Source organism: Cydia pomonella, chromosome 16, assembly GCF_033807575.1.
Source record: "Cydia pomonella isolate Wapato2018A chromosome 16, ilCydPomo1, whole genome shotgun sequence".
NCBI classification, from domain to species: Eukaryota; Metazoa; Arthropoda; class Insecta; order Lepidoptera; family Tortricidae; genus Cydia; species Cydia pomonella.
Genome location: NC_084718.1, coordinates 15,608,728 through 15,626,460, shown reverse-complemented (window position 1 = coordinate 15,626,460; position 17,733 = coordinate 15,608,728). Strand labels below are relative to the sequence as shown.

At 37.1% G+C, this 17,733-nt stretch overlaps 6 protein-coding genes across 11 annotated transcripts in view; 3 read left to right on the top strand and 3 right to left on the bottom strand.

Moving 5' to 3' along the window:
* The first annotated feature begins 157 nt into the window (after nucleotides 1-157).
* Nucleotides 158-6,520, top strand: LOC133526572 (uncharacterized). 3 transcript variants are annotated; one of them, XM_061863253.1, is made up of 5 exons: nucleotides 158-250; nucleotides 3,508-3,518; nucleotides 3,814-4,130; nucleotides 4,267-4,422; nucleotides 4,766-6,520. In XM_061863253.1, exons 3-5 carry the CDS (start codon nucleotides 3,819-3,821, stop codon nucleotides 6,440-6,442), a joined length of 2,145 nt encoding a protein of 714 aa, XP_061719237.1. In that variant the 5' UTR covers nucleotides 158-250; nucleotides 3,508-3,518; nucleotides 3,814-3,818; the 3' UTR covers nucleotides 6,443-6,520. The 3 variants fall into 3 exon arrangements, with proteins under 3 accessions (XP_061719237.1, XP_061719238.1, XP_061719236.1); XM_061863254.1 differs by having other exon boundaries at nucleotides 198-250; nucleotides 3,508-3,547; XM_061863252.1 differs by lacking the exons at nucleotides 158-250; nucleotides 3,508-3,518 and adding an exon at nucleotides 3,554-3,733.
* Nucleotides 292-2,998, top strand: LOC133526573 (uncharacterized). The gene is made up of 2 exons (XM_061863255.1): nucleotides 292-816; nucleotides 1,890-2,998. Exons 1-2 carry the CDS (start codon nucleotides 574-576, stop codon nucleotides 2,703-2,705), a joined length of 1,059 nt encoding a protein of 352 aa, XP_061719239.1. The 5' UTR covers nucleotides 292-573; the 3' UTR covers nucleotides 2,706-2,998.
* On the bottom strand, nucleotides 845-2,847 carry LOC133526574 (eukaryotic translation initiation factor 4 gamma-like). The gene is made up of 2 exons (XM_061863256.1): nucleotides 2,714-2,847; nucleotides 845-1,893 (listed from the first exon to the last, which is right to left on the bottom strand). The coding sequence occupies exons 1-2, from the start codon at nucleotides 2,768-2,770 to the stop codon at nucleotides 994-996; spliced, it is 957 nt and encodes a 318-aa protein (XP_061719240.1). The 5' UTR covers nucleotides 2,771-2,847; the 3' UTR covers nucleotides 845-993.
* A 62-nt stretch (nucleotides 6,521-6,582) lies between the features above and the next one.
* LOC133526577 (uncharacterized) lies at nucleotides 6,583-7,320 on the bottom strand. The gene has a single exon (XM_061863259.1). The coding sequence runs from the start codon at nucleotides 7,186-7,188 to the stop codon at nucleotides 6,685-6,687; it is 504 nt and encodes a 167-aa protein (XP_061719243.1). The 5' UTR covers nucleotides 7,189-7,320; the 3' UTR covers nucleotides 6,583-6,684.
* A 46-nt stretch (nucleotides 7,321-7,366) lies between these two features.
* On the bottom strand, nucleotides 7,367-14,594 carry LOC133526575 (uncharacterized). Of its 2 annotated transcripts, XM_061863258.1 has the most exons (7): nucleotides 14,488-14,594; nucleotides 14,145-14,207; nucleotides 9,276-9,469; nucleotides 8,728-8,897; nucleotides 8,558-8,648; nucleotides 8,216-8,389; nucleotides 7,367-7,620 (listed from the first exon to the last, which is right to left on the bottom strand). In XM_061863258.1, the coding sequence occupies exons 2-7, from the start codon at nucleotides 14,167-14,169 to the stop codon at nucleotides 7,465-7,467; spliced, it is 810 nt and encodes a 269-aa protein (XP_061719242.1). In that variant the 5' UTR covers nucleotides 14,170-14,207; nucleotides 14,488-14,594; the 3' UTR covers nucleotides 7,367-7,464. The 2 variants fall into 2 exon arrangements, with proteins under 2 accessions (XP_061719242.1, XP_061719241.1); XM_061863257.1 differs by lacking the exons at nucleotides 14,145-14,207; nucleotides 14,488-14,594 and adding an exon at nucleotides 10,841-11,385.
* A 162-nt stretch (nucleotides 14,595-14,756) lies between these two features.
* Nucleotides 14,757-17,733, top strand: part of LOC133526344 (uncharacterized) — a 32,146-nt gene continuing 29,169 nt past the window's right edge. For 2 of the 3 annotated variants that reach the window (XM_061862912.1, XM_061862910.1), the window contains exons 1-2: nucleotides 14,757-15,091; nucleotides 15,779-15,968. In XM_061862912.1, coding sequence (XP_061718896.1) covers nucleotides 15,782-15,968 — 187 coding nt within the window. In that variant the 5' untranslated portion in view covers nucleotides 14,757-15,091; nucleotides 15,779-15,781. Of the gene's footprint in view, nucleotides 15,092-15,159; nucleotides 15,502-15,778; nucleotides 15,969-17,733 lie in introns of those variants that run through there. The other variant, XM_061862911.1, reaches the window with a different exon arrangement.

Here is a 17,733-nt window from a genome sequence, read left to right as displayed (position 1 = left end):
CAAATTTGTTTATGTTGTCAGCGGTTTTGTGTATGGCTCAAACAAGTTGAGGGCGCATGATGGACGCAGCTTGCCGCTATCGATGTAATAGCTAATATTACATCACTTTTTAACATTGCGTAATAGAATGAAATGAAACAGATACCATCATTATCCCACATTCACGTTGATAACTGCAGCCATCATACGCTCATTAAAGCACACCATTGCAAGACGAGTCGAGACTTGTTTTGAATGTTTTGTTGTGGGAAAGTATTAATAGACGTTCGAATATGGTGCGTCGAACCGACGGACCGGTGCGGTGCGCTCTACACGCCACACCACCGCACCCGTACAAACACCGTCCAGTGCTTTTCGTGCTACGGAACGGTGAGGTCGACATGCCTCCGACTTTATCCAAACAAACTAAAATCGCGTTAGTTGTGGCATCCGTCGTAGCTATTACACCTATCAAAAAGCAGAGGAAAAAAAAGAAAACAATGGGCAAAATTCTATTTAAAAAACCGAGAGTCATACAGTCATGTGCGACTTGTGAGAGACCTTGATGATGACGATTTTCGTATATATCTCCGAATGAGTTCCGATTCATTTAGTGAATTGCTTGAACTTGTGAAACCATATATAACTAAAACCGATACAGTCATGAGAAAAGCTGTGACAGCTGAAGAGAGATTGCTAGCAACCTTAAAATATCTCGCGTCAGGGAGAGAATTCAGCGAACTCAAATTTGGTACAAGTATATCATCGCAACTGTTGTCTGAGATAATACCAGAGACCTGTCACGCAATATGTAAAGTGCTTAAAAACTATATGAAGGTACGTATTTATAAATAATAAGTCAAAATTCATACTATTTTTTATTTAAAATCAAAATATGTGGCATTATCCACGAGTAGGGACCTTGTTGTCGGTATTGAGTTATTAGTGTATTCATAATCTAGGTCCCTTTTCATAGATAATGCCACATATGTGTGTACACATTTACATAGGTAATTATTTTTTAAAAATCAAGAATTCTTGAAGTTGTTTTCCTGTGCCCCTAAAAACATCCATATTACCACTTCCTCTAGTGTCTGGCTCATTATGTTGTGTTTCCCCACTTGGGGTCAACTCAAGTAGAGTGTCAGCTGGTAATAAAACTTGACTCAAATGTGTGTCTGCTGAATGAAGAGTAATCGAATCTGCCGGTGTTTGTGGTAGAGAGGGTGTCGATTGTTGAGGGGACGGTGCCGGTGATGGTTGTGAATACTGAGGAGACGGGGATGGTTGTTGTATGTATTGAGGGGACGGTGATGGTTGTGAATATTGAGGAGACGGGGATGGTTGTTGTATATATTGAGGAGATGGTGAGGACGGTAATGAATGTTGCTGATATAAATGGTTTCTATATGGGTGAGTGTGGTATGAGGATTGTGTGCCAGTATGTAAGTTTTTATTTAAGTTTATTGAATGTTGAGGAGACTGTGATGGTTGCGATTGTTCAGATGATGTGTGTGAATATTTAGGTGACTGTGATGTTTGTGAATATTGAGGAGACGTTGAGGACGGGAATGCATGATGCGGATAAATATGGCTTCTATAAGGGTGGGTGTAGTAGGAGTATTGTGTGGCAGTATGTATGTTTTTTTTAAAGTTTATGGAAGTATCTAAAGTAAGCTCTCCTAATTTAGCGTAGAACAGTAGTTCTCCAATTATTTTTTCGGCTATGCATCTTTGAACTTTTGGTAATTCTTTCAACTGAAAGCTCACTGAGCGTCCAAAGGCATCGGCTGAGGTGTCCTGCGAGTTGCTGTCTTTGATTAATTCTGCCGCAGACTGAATCAGTTCTTCTTGTTTCTTGTACAGTTCATTTTGCCGCTTGGTTGAACTCTTTACCTTTTTTGTTACAGGTTCCTGAAACAGAAAGTGAATGGCTACAAATAGCAAAAGACTTTGAACAAAAATGGCAGTTCAATCATTGTTTAGGTGCAATGGACGGGAAACATATTCTTATCGAAAAGCCACCAAACTCCGGTTCAACGTATTACAATTACAAGGGAACTTTTAGCATAGTTTTGCTTGGCATTGTTAATGCCAATTACGAATTTATTTACGTAAATGCAGGTACCAATGGAAGTATTTCTGATGGTGGAGTATTTAATCACACATCATTTCATGATAAAATGTTGTCTGATCAACTGAATTTACCACGACCATCTGTGTTGCCGTCATCTGATATAGTTGCTCCATATTGTTTAGTTGCAGACAGTGCATTTGCCATGAATGAAAATCTTCTAAAGCCCTACCCACAGAAAAACTTGACACATGACAAAAGAATATACAACTATAGACTTTCCAGAGCTAGGAGAATTGTAGAAAACACATTCGGTATATTAGCTGAACGCTTTAGGGTATTCAAAAAACCCATCACAATGAATGTTAAAAAAGTACCAATAATAGTAATGGCTTCATGTTTACTACACAACTTTCTAAGAAAAAAGTCTACAAACTACGTCACAGGGAATTGTGTCGATCGGGAAGATACTACAAACAATACTTTCCGTCCAGGAGATTGGCGGAATAATAATATCTCAGTAAATCTCAATAGAACAGATAGACAGCGTACTGCAGAAGGTAATGCGGCGAGACAGATATTCACAGAATATTTTAACAATCAAGGCCGTGTTGATTTTCAAGAAAGAATGATTAATGTGCTAAATATTTAACTACCCACCTCGCTATCTGAATCTGGAGTTCCTTGTATATTATCGATTCCCTGGGATACCGGCATAGTCTTCTCATGAAGAAATGTCAAATATGGATAGTACCACAGGGACGGCGTGTACACGTCTCCCAACCCAGCTCCAGTTGATTTGCTGGATTCCACCTACAAATAGTTATACACTGTACTACCGTTCATAAAAATAAAGGAATTACAAATATGTAAGAAAGTGGATTAGTCCATTAAATTTAGAAAAACAATGTTAATTACAAATAAAATACTGATTTTAAAGAGTGATATTTACTTGTAATTTACCTACCTTCTTTCGTTCACGTCTATACGCAGCTCTAAGGTGTTCCAGTTTTTTTTAACTTCCTCTGTAGTAGCCTGCGGGTAACCCGTTTTCCATTTATCTAAAATTATTTGTAACGCTTGACTGCGGGCATCTTTGTTGCAGTAAAGTTCGTGACTTGAATCCCACAAACACGGAAAACCTTTGTAAAGTTCTAACACTTCCACTATTAATTGTTTTTCAGCTATATTTACGGATTCAGACGACATTGTGACGTGTGTCTCGCTCGGTTGTAGATCCGCGACTAACGCTCGGAACGGTGCGGTGGCCCGTCTACACGAGCGAATTTGGTGCGGACCGCACCATATCCTTTGGGAGAATCATCGAACCACCGCACCGTCAATAATAATAATATTGTCCGGCGGACCGCTGTACACACCATCGAATATTGTTCCGAGCAGACCAAGTTCGCGGTACGGAGCGCACCATATTCGATCGTCTATTAATACTTGGAGATTGGTTGGAGTGAGTAGTGATTATATGCTCTTTGTGAGGTATTAGTTGAGTTGATTGAGTTAATATAGTCAGTTGATTGACAGCAAATAGTCCAAACTAAACCATTCGTTATTCTAATTAAATTGAAATCCAAAGAAGTGTAGTGTTTTATTGGAATTAATTGGACTACGTTGGTGTAGTAAAAGTAAATACTTACCTATTTACAAGGAATTTCCAAAATTCCGGTAAGAGTAAGAATTTGATCATCCATGGCGCAAATTGGATGAATATTAGAATTTATTTATTTCCAATTTATATTTTGTAGCTCCAATGGCGCCGAAGGTAGATCAAGGTACTATCATTATCCTAGACGTAGGAAGGAATGTATCGACAGTGGAAGGAAAAAATGAGTCAGCAGAAGAAAACAACAGTTTCTTTCTGAAAGCCAAAGAATGCGCTGCTCGTATCATAGAGCGTAAGATAATGACCCAGGCTAAGAACTTTGTGGGTATCACATTATTAGGATCCAAGAAAACCAACAACAAAATGGCTGAGGAAGTTGAGGGAGCTTTTAGGCAAATTAATGTTCTATCCAAACTACAAACCCCTACATGGCAAATGATAAGAGATCTTCCAGAGGAGGTAAGAATCTAGCAGTTATGATTCAGGTCAATTAATGTTAGGAATTTTCAATTTTAAACACATAGTTGGTCTATGCTATGTTTGCAGTATTTTGCCTTTTTTTTGCAATATTAATTTATTATGACAATTATTTCAGCCATCAAAGAGCAGAGGTGATTGGTTTGATGCCCTGATTGTGGCTGCCGATCAGTTCAAGGATGAGATGGAGCAAACAAATATTTTGAATAAAAAGATTATTCTGATGACTAACTTTCAGTCACCTGCCAAAATTAATGATGACCAGGTTGAAATGGTGAGTTTTTTGTATTTGTAGGATTCAATTATTGTCATTATACCTTCAAATGGCATACCTCATGAATTGTTAGAATGATAACTTTCTTTCAATTAAATAAAATTCAAATTCAATTACCTTTGAATTTTGAATTTCTTGCCACACTAAGAAGGGTATAGGTATTGGCAGGAGAGTTGAGGTGAATGATTACACCAACAGCTACACAGTATAGATATAGGGTACAAGGGTCAAGTCACACACGACAACAAAATCATATCAAGATTTTGAAATTAGTATTTCCATCCATCTTGCTGTTATTCCATGATCATGTGAAACAGTATTCTTAAGTTCTTTGTTTCTGCAGGTTGTAAATGGATTCAAGGAGGAGAATTTTGAAGTGGATGTCATTGGTCTTGATCTTACTGATGAAAGTCATAAAGGGGATGACATTGACTTGGCACGCCATTTTGTTGAAGTGACCAAAGGCGCTACAGCTACATTTGACTATGCCATGAGATATTTGCTCTTTCACAAAAAGAAGGCTACCAGTTCTGCATGGCATTGGAATGTAGAGTTGACTATTGGCCCTAACATTAAAATTCCAATCTCTGCATTTGTCAGATTGAAAGATGAACCTGTGGTAAAGGCTTGGAAGAAAGCCATCAGGGATCCTGTCACATCTACTTCTAGCACTACTGAAGGGGTAATGAGAAACAAAGTTTTGGTAAACACTGAAAACTATAGCACTGTAGATGCTGTAGATATTGTAAAAGGCTACCATTATGGCCAGCAAATAATTCCCTTATCTGAATTTGATAAATCTATGCTCTATGAGCCTGGTGAAAAGTCCTTATCTGTTTATGGGTTTACTCATGCTGATAATATTCAATGGCAAAATCTTAATGGAGATGGCCTGCAATATATATTTGGAAGGATATCAGACAAAAAAGCTCAGTATGCAATAAGATGCCTGGTAGAGAGCCTGCATGAGTTAAATTTAGTTGGGCTTGTAAGAAGAGTATTCAACAATGGAAATGCTCCTAAGATGTTTGCTTTAATGCCAGTGATAGATCCAAAAGAAGATTTTGTTTGTTTATCTATGGTGGGAATTTGTTTTAAAGAAGATATAAAAAACATGGCATTTCCCCAAACAAAATTTAGGAAATTTGCGTGCTCAGATGAGCAAGTTAATGCTTTCAAAAATCTCATTCGAGCCATGGATTTAACTTCAGCCTATGATGACACCTTTGATGATACTGAAGCATTTCCCATTGCAGAAACGGTCAGTCCTGCCATTCAGTATGTTCTGGACTGTATTGCATACAGAGCAATGAACCCAGGCAAGCCTCTACCGGAGCCTAGAGATGAGATAATGATGTTGTTCAGAATACCTCCTTTGATTGAGGAAAGATCTAGAGATGCAATAAATAAACTGAAACAGTTATTACAGTTGAAAAAGGTAGAAGAAAAACCAAAAAGAAGAACTAAGGCCCAAGGAAGAAATGATGCTACCATTCTGGTCCAATCTGGTAATCCAGACCAATCCAACAATGATTTAGACATGCCTAAAGTCCAACTGCCTTTATTAAATAATAAAGGTTCAGTACGAATTGGAACTATAGATCCCATTGATGATTTCCAAACACTTGCAAATAATGGCAAAACATTATCTGATCTTGCTCCTGACATGACAGATGCTATAGAAAGCCTTATATACTGTAATTTGGATGGAAACTATTCCAAAGCATTAGGTGCCATGGCCTTCTTAAGACATGAATGTGCTAAATTTGATCCATCTCCATACAACACCTGGTTGCTTACATTTAAAAATGCACTTGTATCTCGCAACAATATTGATGTTATCAACAAAATCAATGAAAAGAAGTTGGGTTTGATTTTAAAGGAGGAAAATCCCTCAAGTACTTATGATGCAGAGAATAGTCATGAAGACAGTCAGCTGTATGAGAATGATACCGTTCCTGATGACACAGAACTGTCTATCAGACCAGAAATAAATGCTTTGTATGCTGAAATGATTTAGTTCATTTGATATGGCTGTTACTTTTTTAATGAAGAAAAGTTTATTTTGTTATGATATGAATAAAAAAGTTGATTTGTATATAGTATTGTTTTATTAATTACCTCACTTAGTGTAATATTTAAAAATAATAGTTTGAATAGTAGGCCTGAAATTTTGTTTATTATAATTTCTATATAATATTTTAATACCAAATTTTACACAATGGTTGTCAACCTTAAAACACTGTCAGGCTGAGTATGTGATCATTGTACACCAGTGGGATTGATTTCGTTCTGGGAATGCAGCAGTTCCAGGAATTCTTGCAATGAAAGGTCTTCTTGACAGTCTGTGTCCAAATCATGCTCAAGTTGGGCCTCCATGGAATTAGCGTCGGGACTTAACACGATGTTTTCGTCCAAGACTACATGGTTCAATCGCGACTTCAAGCTCTGAAGTATCTCTTCGAGTTCCGCACATTTATTTCGTATCGATGTGCCGAGATCCGATGCAGGGTCGATATCGTCCAGTGTAGCGGGCTCGGAGAACGAATTGGCAGGTGTTCGCGTCTGCGGCGGCTGGATCATGCTGAATAAGCTATTCGGGATCCCGTTACCATTGCGTGCGGCGTCAGGCGACCGCGACTCCGTAAATTCAGCAAGTATTTCATCAATGATGTCCTCTGCATTTTGCCGCGGATCCAAAACATCCTCGGGAGAGTCTGACCCGTTTTCACTTCTGATCAACTTGTTATTGGAGTCCAATTTCATCGTAGCTTATAAGTTGACTCGATACACACAATATTGATTAGTTTTCAAAATAAATAATAAATAATCCACTTTTAGAACAAAGTCAGATGATTGATGATAAAAATGTTGCCATCATGATCAGCTTTACTTTAAATGTTGCCATATAGATGACTCAATCAATATTTCTTAAAACAAATCATAATCTAAAAAATATTTATAAAACGAATAAATTTAGAAATATATACACATATGAAATAAACGTTGATATAAAATAACTATAATAAACAGTAAGTCGTGTCAGCCGTTGGCCCCTTCGCAGAAACGCCGCTGTGGAAAGTAAAGATCGAGGTAGGCTTCTTTTCTCAGCTTTTTCTGTATTTCTTCATTTGTCATTATTTTTAATGCTGCTTGGCAGCTGTTGTGTGCATGGGCAAAGAAACAATCCCGTACAGACTGCAAACAAAAAGAAACAGGTTCGATGGAAGACAGAATAATTGTAATCATGAAAATCGTTAAAAGGTTTTCAGTTCAGTTTACTATTTATTTTGTATCATTTCGTTACCACAGAGATACAGATATAAATTAGAACCTCATAGTCTGACAAAGATAAGTTGGCAGTGATTTTGATAGGGAGCGTGCATGAACTGTAGGAGGCAGCACAGGAGCCGTCAGATTTTTGGCGCGAAGCGTAAATATGATGTTTATTGTTCCGATGTAGCCCACAAGATGGCAGAACCTGCTATACACAAGAAAACACTTGATGTGTAAATGTGCATATTTATGGTTCCGATTCAGACCACAAGATGGCAGACCCTCCAACGCGCACGGTCCCTATAGCCCCGGCAGTGCATTGGTTATTTTAAACGTCAAACTTCTATTAAATTATGACGTTTTATTGACATTTGCACCGTCTGGGCTATCAACTTATCTTGGTATGACTCTATCCAACTTTATGAGAGAGATATATATGGTATGACCAGCTACGTGATACAGGGAATGTAACCCTAAAAAAAATTACGAATCGCATTATAATAGCTAATTAACCCACCTTAAAATCAGCCAACTTCGCGCCTTGGAATTTAGATAGACAATGTTTGAACAACTGTGCATAATGTTCTCTGCAGAGGAAGATTCGATTCTCAAACTGCCAATAGTCCCCTTGTGCAGAACACGAGCATCCACAATATCCGCAGGCGTCCAAGTTATAGGGAACACATTTAATCTGAATTACAAATAACAAAATGTAGATCACGATATCCTCGCACAGAATAAGTGTCTCTACCTTGTTTAAAGAAAAGGTAGTGGACAAGGGTAGAAAGCCCTCAGGGGCAACTTGTATTTTTAAGATAAGTAAAGACAAGATAATGCATATTTTAAATTGATTTCTTACCATAACGGGGCAGCGTAAAACTTTCTTCCCAGAGAAACTATATGCAAATTTTATTTGTCTCTTCTTAAATTCTGGACAGTAATCGCAAGGTCTGCAAAAATAAAGAAGTATCGAGACTCTGCTTTGATGTTCACTGTTTTAAAAGAGGTATCTGATTAGATAATACTTACGAGGGATAGGGATTAGCTTGGAAGATTCCCTTTCTCTGTCCGGTTTGGTTGAATGGCGCACAGTTCTGAGGAAAAGGTTTCTTTGGTGGAGGCTCCCGTGGAGGTGGCTGGTACTCGTGCCTCATTGCGAACCGTGGACCTCTCGGTCCGAGACCGTATTTGCTGTAAATCTAAAAAGTGTGTTTCTTTAAAAACCAACTGATAAGCCAAGTTAACAACAAAACTGCAAACTAATAAGATGAAACTTTGTTCAAAAATACTTAGTGCTTATTCAAGGGCGTAGCCAGCCAGTGAACTAGAGCAAGGCAAGTTGATATTGCCGGAGGCCTGGGCATACATTGTATGTAAAATTTGAGTTGCCTGTACCTCTGCCTACGCCCATGTGCTTATTCGTGTCCAAGTTTGATTAAGACCAATAGGGTCTGTGTGGAAAGAGAAGAGTCGTAAGTAGAATATATTGGATCCCATACTCTACTACTACTAAGTCAGGAGCGTGTGCAGTGCAGGTATATCTACGTTACCTACGTGTATAATTATTGTCAAAGTACCCTATGAGTTATATCGTAGAACGCATCGCGGTCGCCGTTATACGTCCCAGGGCCTAAGTTGGGTCTTCCTTTTTGCGTCAAAAGCCTCATGAAAGGACTCATACATGGGCCTTCGGTGGGGAGGACTTCTCGGGCCAGTCCGGTTCCGAAGCATACGCGCGGTGCCTCTTTCTTCGTCACCACATATTCGAAATCTAGATTTAAGGAAATCGCGGTAATTATTACTTTCTAGGAATATCCTTTTTTTATTAATAAATATTATAGGGACATTCTTACGCAACTTGACTATGTCCCATATTAAGCTCAAGAAGGCTTGTGTTGTGGGTACTCAGACAACGATATACGGGACTTCACACACACCAGTTAATGTATATTATAAATATTGAATTTTTATTTGAAAACACTCAAAAGCTAATCTTACCAACAATAAAACCTAGATGGATCGATTTCTCGCGCTCGTTAGACTCTGCATCATTACTTTACAATTAAAATATACCCACCGGGCTACCGCGAAAACTCAGGAAAACTAATTATATTTTAAAAATAAACCTCAGTTTAATAGCATTGTGGTTTTCATACGCCCCTATAATGTAATTTTCATCCTAGAGCCGTATTTAATAAATTATGGTATGTGGAAAAATCTTATTATTTGCCGCTACTATAGTAATATAAAAATACTTAAATACATAGAAAACAACCATGACTCAAGAACAAATATCTGTGCTAATCACACAAATAAATGCCCTTACCGGGATTCAAACCCAGGACCATCATCGGCTTCATAAGCACCGACCGGTCGGCAAACCTGATTTTTCTTTTATTATTAGTAAGTATTATTACAAGCTTTTATTTAGTGTCACCTGTCCTGTTTTCTGTCTGTCCGTCTGTAATCAAACCTTGCAAGTTAAATTTGATCCACTTCCCGGTTTCCGATGCAGATGAAAATTTGCATACATATGTAAGTCGGGTGACAATGCAATATTATGGTACCATTGATCTGATTTGATGATGGAGACACGAGGCGGCCATTAGAACTATGTGACAGAACAACGCAACCTAATTGTGTTTGGTGTTTTTAAAATTGTCTCGATGAGTATTAGTTGCCTGTGGAAAGAAAAGTACAGTCAGCGATAAAAGCTTTGTGTTTTGTTGTGTTGTAGCTTGTGTTCTGTTGTTGTTGTTGTAGTGACATTTTTGCCAAAAACTTATTAAGGAAATAAATACTATGTGAATATTTTTTATGATGCGAGTGTAAGAAAGTGATAATGTAACAGCTACAGAGGGTTGTTGAATGTTTACTCTATATTGTATATCACGCGACACGCTGTCATCCGTGATATACAAAGTAAAAATATACCCGTCTCTCACATTATTCATTACAAGGTGGAGGGGTAGTATTTGTCAAGTAACGATGTCACGCGACCATTTTGAATAACCACATCGAGCTGGTGCAGCTGGTGGATCCCGAGACATTCGCCTCAGTAAGTATTTTTTGGACGAATAAATCACTCGCTCAATATCTATTAAAACAATTGATTTTCACTTAATTTCAAAAGACACATTACCACCATAGGAAGCCTCGTGCATGTTATTCGGACGCAAATACCGGCGCGCATACGGACGTTGCATGATTACACGGTTAAACCCTATTGGTCTCACTGAAACTATATATTACTGAAGTAAGTAAAGTTTACCGGATTCTTTGCAAGTCAGCTGGCGACTGAGAGTCGCGGGGGTTTCGTGATTGTGTGCACAATAAAAATATGACGAATCCGGCTATTACGCTTTTATTGGGGCGCACGTTCAATAATCCGTTGAGCACATTGCCGGTTTTTGTGGGACATGTGTATTAATTGATTAATAAAGCATAACTGTCGGGCAATATTCAAATTAATAGAGGTAGTTTGGATTCAATAGAAAGTTTATTTATATATGTATACCTACACATACCAATCAAAATAAATACATCGTGAGGAAACCAGACTAATCCCAATGGGACCTAGTTTTTCCCTCTGGATTGGAACTTGGAAGATCAAATGGAAATCACTTTCGTAAAGATTAATAGAGGCTGTTGCCTGTGCCAATTCTTGAGGGCCCTCCACAGTCCACACTCTTGCGCGAATCACGGCGTGGAGCCGCGGACGCAAATGTGGCTCTCGATTTCGATTTCCAAGAGGAGGCACGAAGCGGGAACTTGCAAGACTACACATTACCTACACGCTATTGGAAAAATAGCTACAGCACGTAATTATGATGCCGTAGATAACTGACAGTAAAACTCGATCAGCCGATGCTTTTCCGCCATCTTGGCACGAATCAAACTGCGAAATCGCCGTGAAAGTGTGCGAGCACATCCCGTGTGTGCGTAGGAAAATTATGACTGACATTCAGTCTAGGCTCTCGAAAAAAAATAATTTAACTATTACCTAGAACATAATCCCTTATGTCTCACGAGAAATCACTTTCACGTGAGTTCTCGGCTGCTTATAATCATTCTATAGTTTCATGCTGGTTATAGTTTAAATACCTGTGCAGCTCGATTTCAGCTAAATGCCACCTTGACAACGAAATAAACTGCAAAATAGGAGCCGCTGTAGGTGCGTTCGGCAAACTGCGTTCCAAGGTGTTTCGGTCACACGATATAAAGCTTCCTACTAAAATAGCTGTATACATGGCTATTGTCCTGCCGAATCTCTTGTATGCCTCAGAAACGTGGTGCCTGTATCGTAAGCATATTCGCTCATTAGAGAGCTTCCATCTGAGATGCCTCCGCGAAATTATGGGCGATCATTGCTCTGACCGTGTTAGAAACACAGAGATCCGATGCCGATGTAGCTTGAATATCATCATCATCATCATTGGCCACACCATCTGTTGTAGATGCTTGTTGCGGCGCTTGTGGGTTAATGGGGCTGGGCATCGCCGTTGGTGGCTATAAAGTCCTATAGCAGCGCGACATTTCTTTCCACATTGATCGCACACAAATCGTGAGTTCGCAGGAGGTGGAATATTAGAGGACTACCTAATGAAGGCCAGACCACCTGTGGCCATACTTTACAATTATGTCGGAGGGGTGCTAACTTGCAGCGAGTGTGGTCGCACATTTGCTGTAAAAATTGGCTATATCAGTCACCTGAGAGCAGGGTTGGGCAAAATACTGCCTTCATCGCATTTGAAATACAAATTACAAAATACGTTAAAAATTGTATTTGGAATATAAAATACAAATTACTTTGGTGCCAGGTATTTGAAATACAAAATACAAAAATACTCTGTTCAAAATAATGTATTTTAAATACTAAATACATTTTACGATTTTTTTTAAACTTATTTGACGATATTTTTTTACAGGTTTTTTTTGAATTGAAGAACGAATTTCCTTCCATAAAACTTATTTCCTATAAGTATGTATTAGCTAGGAATATACGTATGGCAGGCATAAGGCATAATAGATTTTTTTAAGTGCCTTAATAAATATTATACATTTTTTTACGACTTAAATAACGAACAACTTATTTTACATGAATCTTTCCATGCATTTTGACGTAACCGTGCGCGCACCACATTAATATTCGCAACTTTGGAAGTTGTTGGGAAAAGTACAAGAGATGGCAGGTTGATTAAAAAAATAAATCTGACGGGAAGAAGAATAGATTGACATTCTCCAAAAAATTCTTGCATATAGCTAATTGTAAGACAAGTTCAGTGTTTTTGGTGAATGAACGTATCCAGTCAATGGAAACATTATCTCGACTGGAGCGGAGAAGCAGGGGTTAAGTTATTTTTTCTTATTATTAAAATGATGACTTATTATAATTGCTCCCAGATGATGATGGCCTGCCATTTGTCATGCAAAGACGATAAAGACATCGTCATTATTCTTGCTCGATTCTTACGGATTCTAAATAAATAACTTTTGCCAGTCCTCAAGGGAGCAGTATTCTGGATGCCATCGCATTTTATACCTATAAACACACGCCCATTCACTTAGCCTAGCTTAGGTCTAGCTAAATTTTCATAACATTCCATAATACAATTTTATAAAATGTATTTTACAGTACATATGGGGCTACTTTATAGCACTAGTGCGAGAAGTAGCATATTACGTTACTGTGTCGAACATTTAAAGGGCCATATGTACTGTAAAACGTTGTACGATACATGTGCGAATAGGTAATTCGCAACTCGTGTCGATTTAAAACACTCCCTTCGGTCGTGTTTTAATTTATCGCCACTCGTTTCGAATTTCCTATTTTTCGCACTTGTATCGTAATGTACTATTGTAGAAATGTATTTTTAAGCTTGAAGTATTTGAAATACAAAATACTAAATACATGTGAGTGAGTATGGTTTTTGAAATACCAAATACAAAATACTTCCCCAAGTGGTATTTGAAATACAAATACAAAATACGTATTTATATATCAAATACGTGTACATGTAATTGAAATACTGCCCAACCCTGCCTGAGAGCGCACTAGCGACGCCCTCAGCGGTAGAACGCAGTCGCCGTGGTCGAAAACGGCTAGGAGATGATGATGATGATGATGATAATAATTCTTATGTTACTAGTGTTACCTACCTAGACTAAATCTTATAACTATTGGAAAGAAGTCCTATTTTTATCCAATACGACGTGGTAACTATCGCAAATCGTGTATTCAAATTATGAAACAACATTTTTACGGAAATATAAAAATATCATGAACTACACTACAACACAAACTCCTTCCAACCTTAACGACGAAACTGACCTTTACGAAATGTTACGATTATGGGCACGTTAATATATACGCATACCTCTAACCGACCTGCACCTTCCATACGAATAATGAATCAGTTGCGTTTTCTATTTTCAACTTTTCTTACCTTCAGTCACATCCCACGCTGCCATTTAGTTGTTCATTTTGACTTTAAAACCACATGACTGAACTGAAAAAATATTAGGAATTTGTTGTGTATCATGGACACACTAAAATCAGAGGCAGACGTGGGAAAATGAAAGCTGCAGAAACAAATTGGCTATATTAAATAAAAATTGCGAAGACTATATTGCAAGGATCAAAATACGGCACGCAGCCTGGGGCCCATTTCTCAAACGTAGTAGTCTAAATATTCGAGAAATGGGCCCCTGGACGCGATAAGGCTTATTATGTAAATTGGGAATACTTATACTTAAATAACTCTGTGTGATAATTCTGTGATTACTAACCTTTTAATCAATTAAAATACTATATAAAATGTATTAAAACGAAAATGTTTCTGTAGCAAAAAGCTTATTTTGTAAATGTCTTTTCAAAACATTATTGACAATCATATTACATTTATTGTCATTAATTTGTCAAGTCACACTAGTAACACAAAGTGCTTTTTATAATTTTTTTATATTTGATTGTTAATTTATTTTTATTTTTATCACAACGTATTATAAATTAAATATAATTTTTGAAAGCTTGGTATAATATGACTCTTGTTTTTTGTTTAAATATGGCGCGCAGTGAAACCGAAAATGAAGTGGAAAAGCCCGCCAAAATAACTTAAGTATCTTTGAGGAACATTGAAAATCGTCAATAAATAATATGATCACGTTGTCAATGGCAAATCGCAAAACGCATTCTAACGATGTGATTGTGATGACAATGTTTGGACAATGTGTCACTACGAGCGAACGAAACGCGATTGAAAGTTCCGCCGTTTTTCATTCATATCATATCTATTCTATTTACGATTTTTAATTTTTATGTGGTGGTAATGCGTGTTGTGATAAGAAATTAACAAATTGCATTTAAAACACGCGGAAAACTTTCTAGCAAACGGTATGTAAAAGATTATTTCATTTCCCAATTAATTGCACATTTCTCAAAGTTGTCTTATTGCGGGTGTCACATTACTTTCTGTGAAGTAATTTTTATGTTATTATGTCATAGCTGGCAATAGAATACTTGTCTTCAAGTATTTACAAAGTTACACTTTTTTCGTTTATTATTTCAATATTCTAACTTGATAAGTAGATATTAATTGCTCTATTGACAAAATTAGCTTTCACTCTGCAAGTGCCTTAGCAAAATATAAGCTAGTTTTTAAATAGCAACTAAGGAATAGAATACTTTTCGGTGTAGTTTATAGTGAAACTGATCAATGTATTACATGCAGTATTGTTGGTGTTTATTGGTTAAAGTGTTACTAATTTCAAGGCCATTTATTTTGTCACACAAGTTTAAGAATTGTTAGTAACTTTCTCACTTAAGCCTTACTTAATTTAAATAATTTCTAGGCTCTGATTTAATAATTTTCTAAATATTATTAATCTACATTATTTTAAGCTACAAAATATATTTCATAATTATTATAATTCAAAAAACTAAATTAACTTTGATAATTATAAAAGAAATGGAAGATTTATTAAGTTGGCTCTGGCTGTAATTTTTTAAACAGAGACTACCACAGCATATTTTTAAATAGTTTTAGTAAAATTTCAAGCAATAAATTTCCAAATGTTGCAGACAATGCCTGTTGCTGCAAAATTTATAGTGCCAGTTGCCCTTGGCTTGTCTCTAGTCACCGTCACAGCTTTTGTGGTCTACTATGTATTCAAGAAGGATGAGGAGAATGAAGACTCCAAGCCCATTGCTACTTCTCGGGTGAACACCATTGAAGTCAATGTTCCTAAAAGTCTGGTCCCTGCTTTAATTGGTATGTATCTTTATGTAGTATTACTATACTATTTGAAATATTGTAGCAAATATATGACACCCACCTATTCAAAGTGGCCCTGACCTGGAAGATGCTCAGAAAATGGAAACATGGTCACCCTAAATTTACTTGGCGCTGTTCCATGGAGCAAGAGTTGGGTGTATTGGGGATCGGGTGGGAGGAGTTCATCCAAGCTGCCCAAGACCGGAGTCAGAGGAAGAAAATGGTTCGAGCCTTGCACCCCTTTAACCTTTGTTCTAATTCAAAATGGTTTAACATATAGGCCCAATGTGCATTACAATTTACACTCCGTTTCAATCCAATTAGAATTTTTCATAAAACAAATAAATTGGCACTTCTTTGTTACACTACTTTCTCGAATAAATAATATTCATCACAATTTACTGGTACAACAAGGTTCAAATTAAAACTAGGAATAATTTGTATTGTGAGCCGTACAACCATACAGGAAAGTTATAAAAAATACTTTATGATTCATATATCACTTGGTTGTTTTGTTGTATGTTTTCAAAGGCATGAGAATGATCTAAATGTTTTGTATACTTTGTGCCATATCTTAAATAAAAAAATTAAATAGCAAATTTTGACACTGACAACAAGCAAGCTCATCACCAACAAATTGACGAGCAAGCTCATTGCCAAGAAACTGCTCCGCAGTTTGACAAATCTTTGTATTGTGGTGCATATATTTTCATGTTATTATATTGTAGTCAAGATCTTAATCTAAAATATGTATAAGACCTTTTTTAAATTGATGGGCGTATCAAAGGATATCGCACCACACACGACTTAAAAAAAAAAACGTAATCTCCAGCTAAATGTCAAAGATAGACCGCTTGCAGGAATAAAAAAAATTATCAAAAAAAAAAATAGTAGTTGTTGGTATCGGCCACATAGGAAGATTGACAGATGACAAATTGACCAACAAAGTCACAAAGTGGCCAGGACCTCATGGCAAATGGAAATGGGGAAAACCCACAACAAGATGGTCCAAAGATTATAGCCACAGCTGGAGAAAACTGGCTAATCAAGGCTAAAGACCGAGAAAGGTGGAAAGATATGGAGGAGGCCTATACCCGACAGGGGACCTTAATATAGAAAAATGAAAAACGATACTGTTGATACTGAAAAACTTTTCATATGTAAAAATATTTAAGTAAAAATAAAGGCTTAAATAAATAATAAAATAAATAAATATTGTAGTTATCAACAATCCAAATAAATCTATGTATTGTAGAAAGAAGCGCTGGTGGCCTAGCGGTAAAAGTGTGAGACTTGCAATACAGAGGTTGCGGGTTCAAACCCCAGCTCCTACCAATGCGTTTTTCGGGATTTATGTACAAAATTATTTTTTTTTTTTTTCTTTTCTGTTTGGAACTGCCATCAGTCGGTAACGACTATAATCAGTTTTGATGTATGTAGGAATTGACATTGGGGTTTTGGAGACCATCGTCTCATTTAACCAAACATTAATTTTGCACAATGTGCTTCCTTTTAAGTCTATGTACAGTTTTAGTCTTATCCAGTAATTTTGAAGCCAGTGGGTTAGGGTGGCTTGCTAGGCGCTCAATATAATTGTTTGTGAATTTTTTGATCTCTTCCTTTATGGTGGTCATATTGAGATAATCGTGTATTTCATCGTTTCGGGTGAACCACGGTGCGTTGGCAATCACTCGAAGAATGGCGTTCTGTGCTCTTTGAAGACACATTATGTTACTATCACTAGCAGTTCCCCATAGCTGGA

Excerpts from the sequence above, each read along its gene's own strand:
- LOC133526577 (XM_061863259.1), bottom strand. The coding sequence starts at position 7,188 with ATGAAATTGGACTCCAATAACAAGTTGATCAGAAGTGAAAACGGGTCA.
- LOC133526572 (XM_061863253.1), top strand. The coding sequence starts at position 3,819 with ATGGCGCCGAAGGTAGATCAAGGTACTATCATTATCCTAGACGTAGGA. Across the intron at positions 4,131-4,266 it reads TAAGAGATCTTCCAGAGGAG|CCATCAAAGAGCAGAGGTGA; the intron begins GTAAGAATCTAG and ends CAATTATTTCAG. Across the intron at positions 4,423-4,765 it reads ATGATGACCAGGTTGAAATG|GTTGTAAATGGATTCAAGGA; the intron begins GTGAGTTTTTTG and ends TTGTTTCTGCAG.
- LOC133526575 (XM_061863257.1), bottom strand. The coding sequence starts at position 10,904 with ATGCAACGTCCGTATGCGCGCCGGTATTTGCGTCCGAATAACATGCAC. Across the intron at positions 9,470-10,840 it reads GCACGAGGCTTCCTATGGTG|ATTTCGAATATGTGGTGACG; the intron begins GTAATGTGTCTT and ends CCTTAAATCTAG. Across the intron at positions 8,649-8,727 it reads CAAGCTAATCCCTATCCCTC|ACCTTGCGATTACTGTCCAG; the intron begins GTAAGTATTATC and ends TTATTTTTGCAG.
- LOC133526573 (XM_061863255.1), top strand. The coding sequence starts at position 574 with ATGAGTTCCGATTCATTTAGTGAATTGCTTGAACTTGTGAAACCATAT. Across the intron at positions 817-1,889 it reads TGCTTAAAAACTATATGAAG|GTTCCTGAAACAGAAAGTGA; the intron begins GTACGTATTTAT and ends TTTTTGTTACAG.
- LOC133526574 (XM_061863256.1), bottom strand. The coding sequence starts at position 2,770 with ATGCCGGTATCCCAGGGAATCGATAATATACAAGGAACTCCAGATTCA. Across the intron at positions 1,894-2,713 it reads CTCCAGATTCAGATAGCGAG|GAACCTGTAACAAAAAAGGT; the intron begins GTGGGTAGTTAA and ends TTTCTGTTTCAG.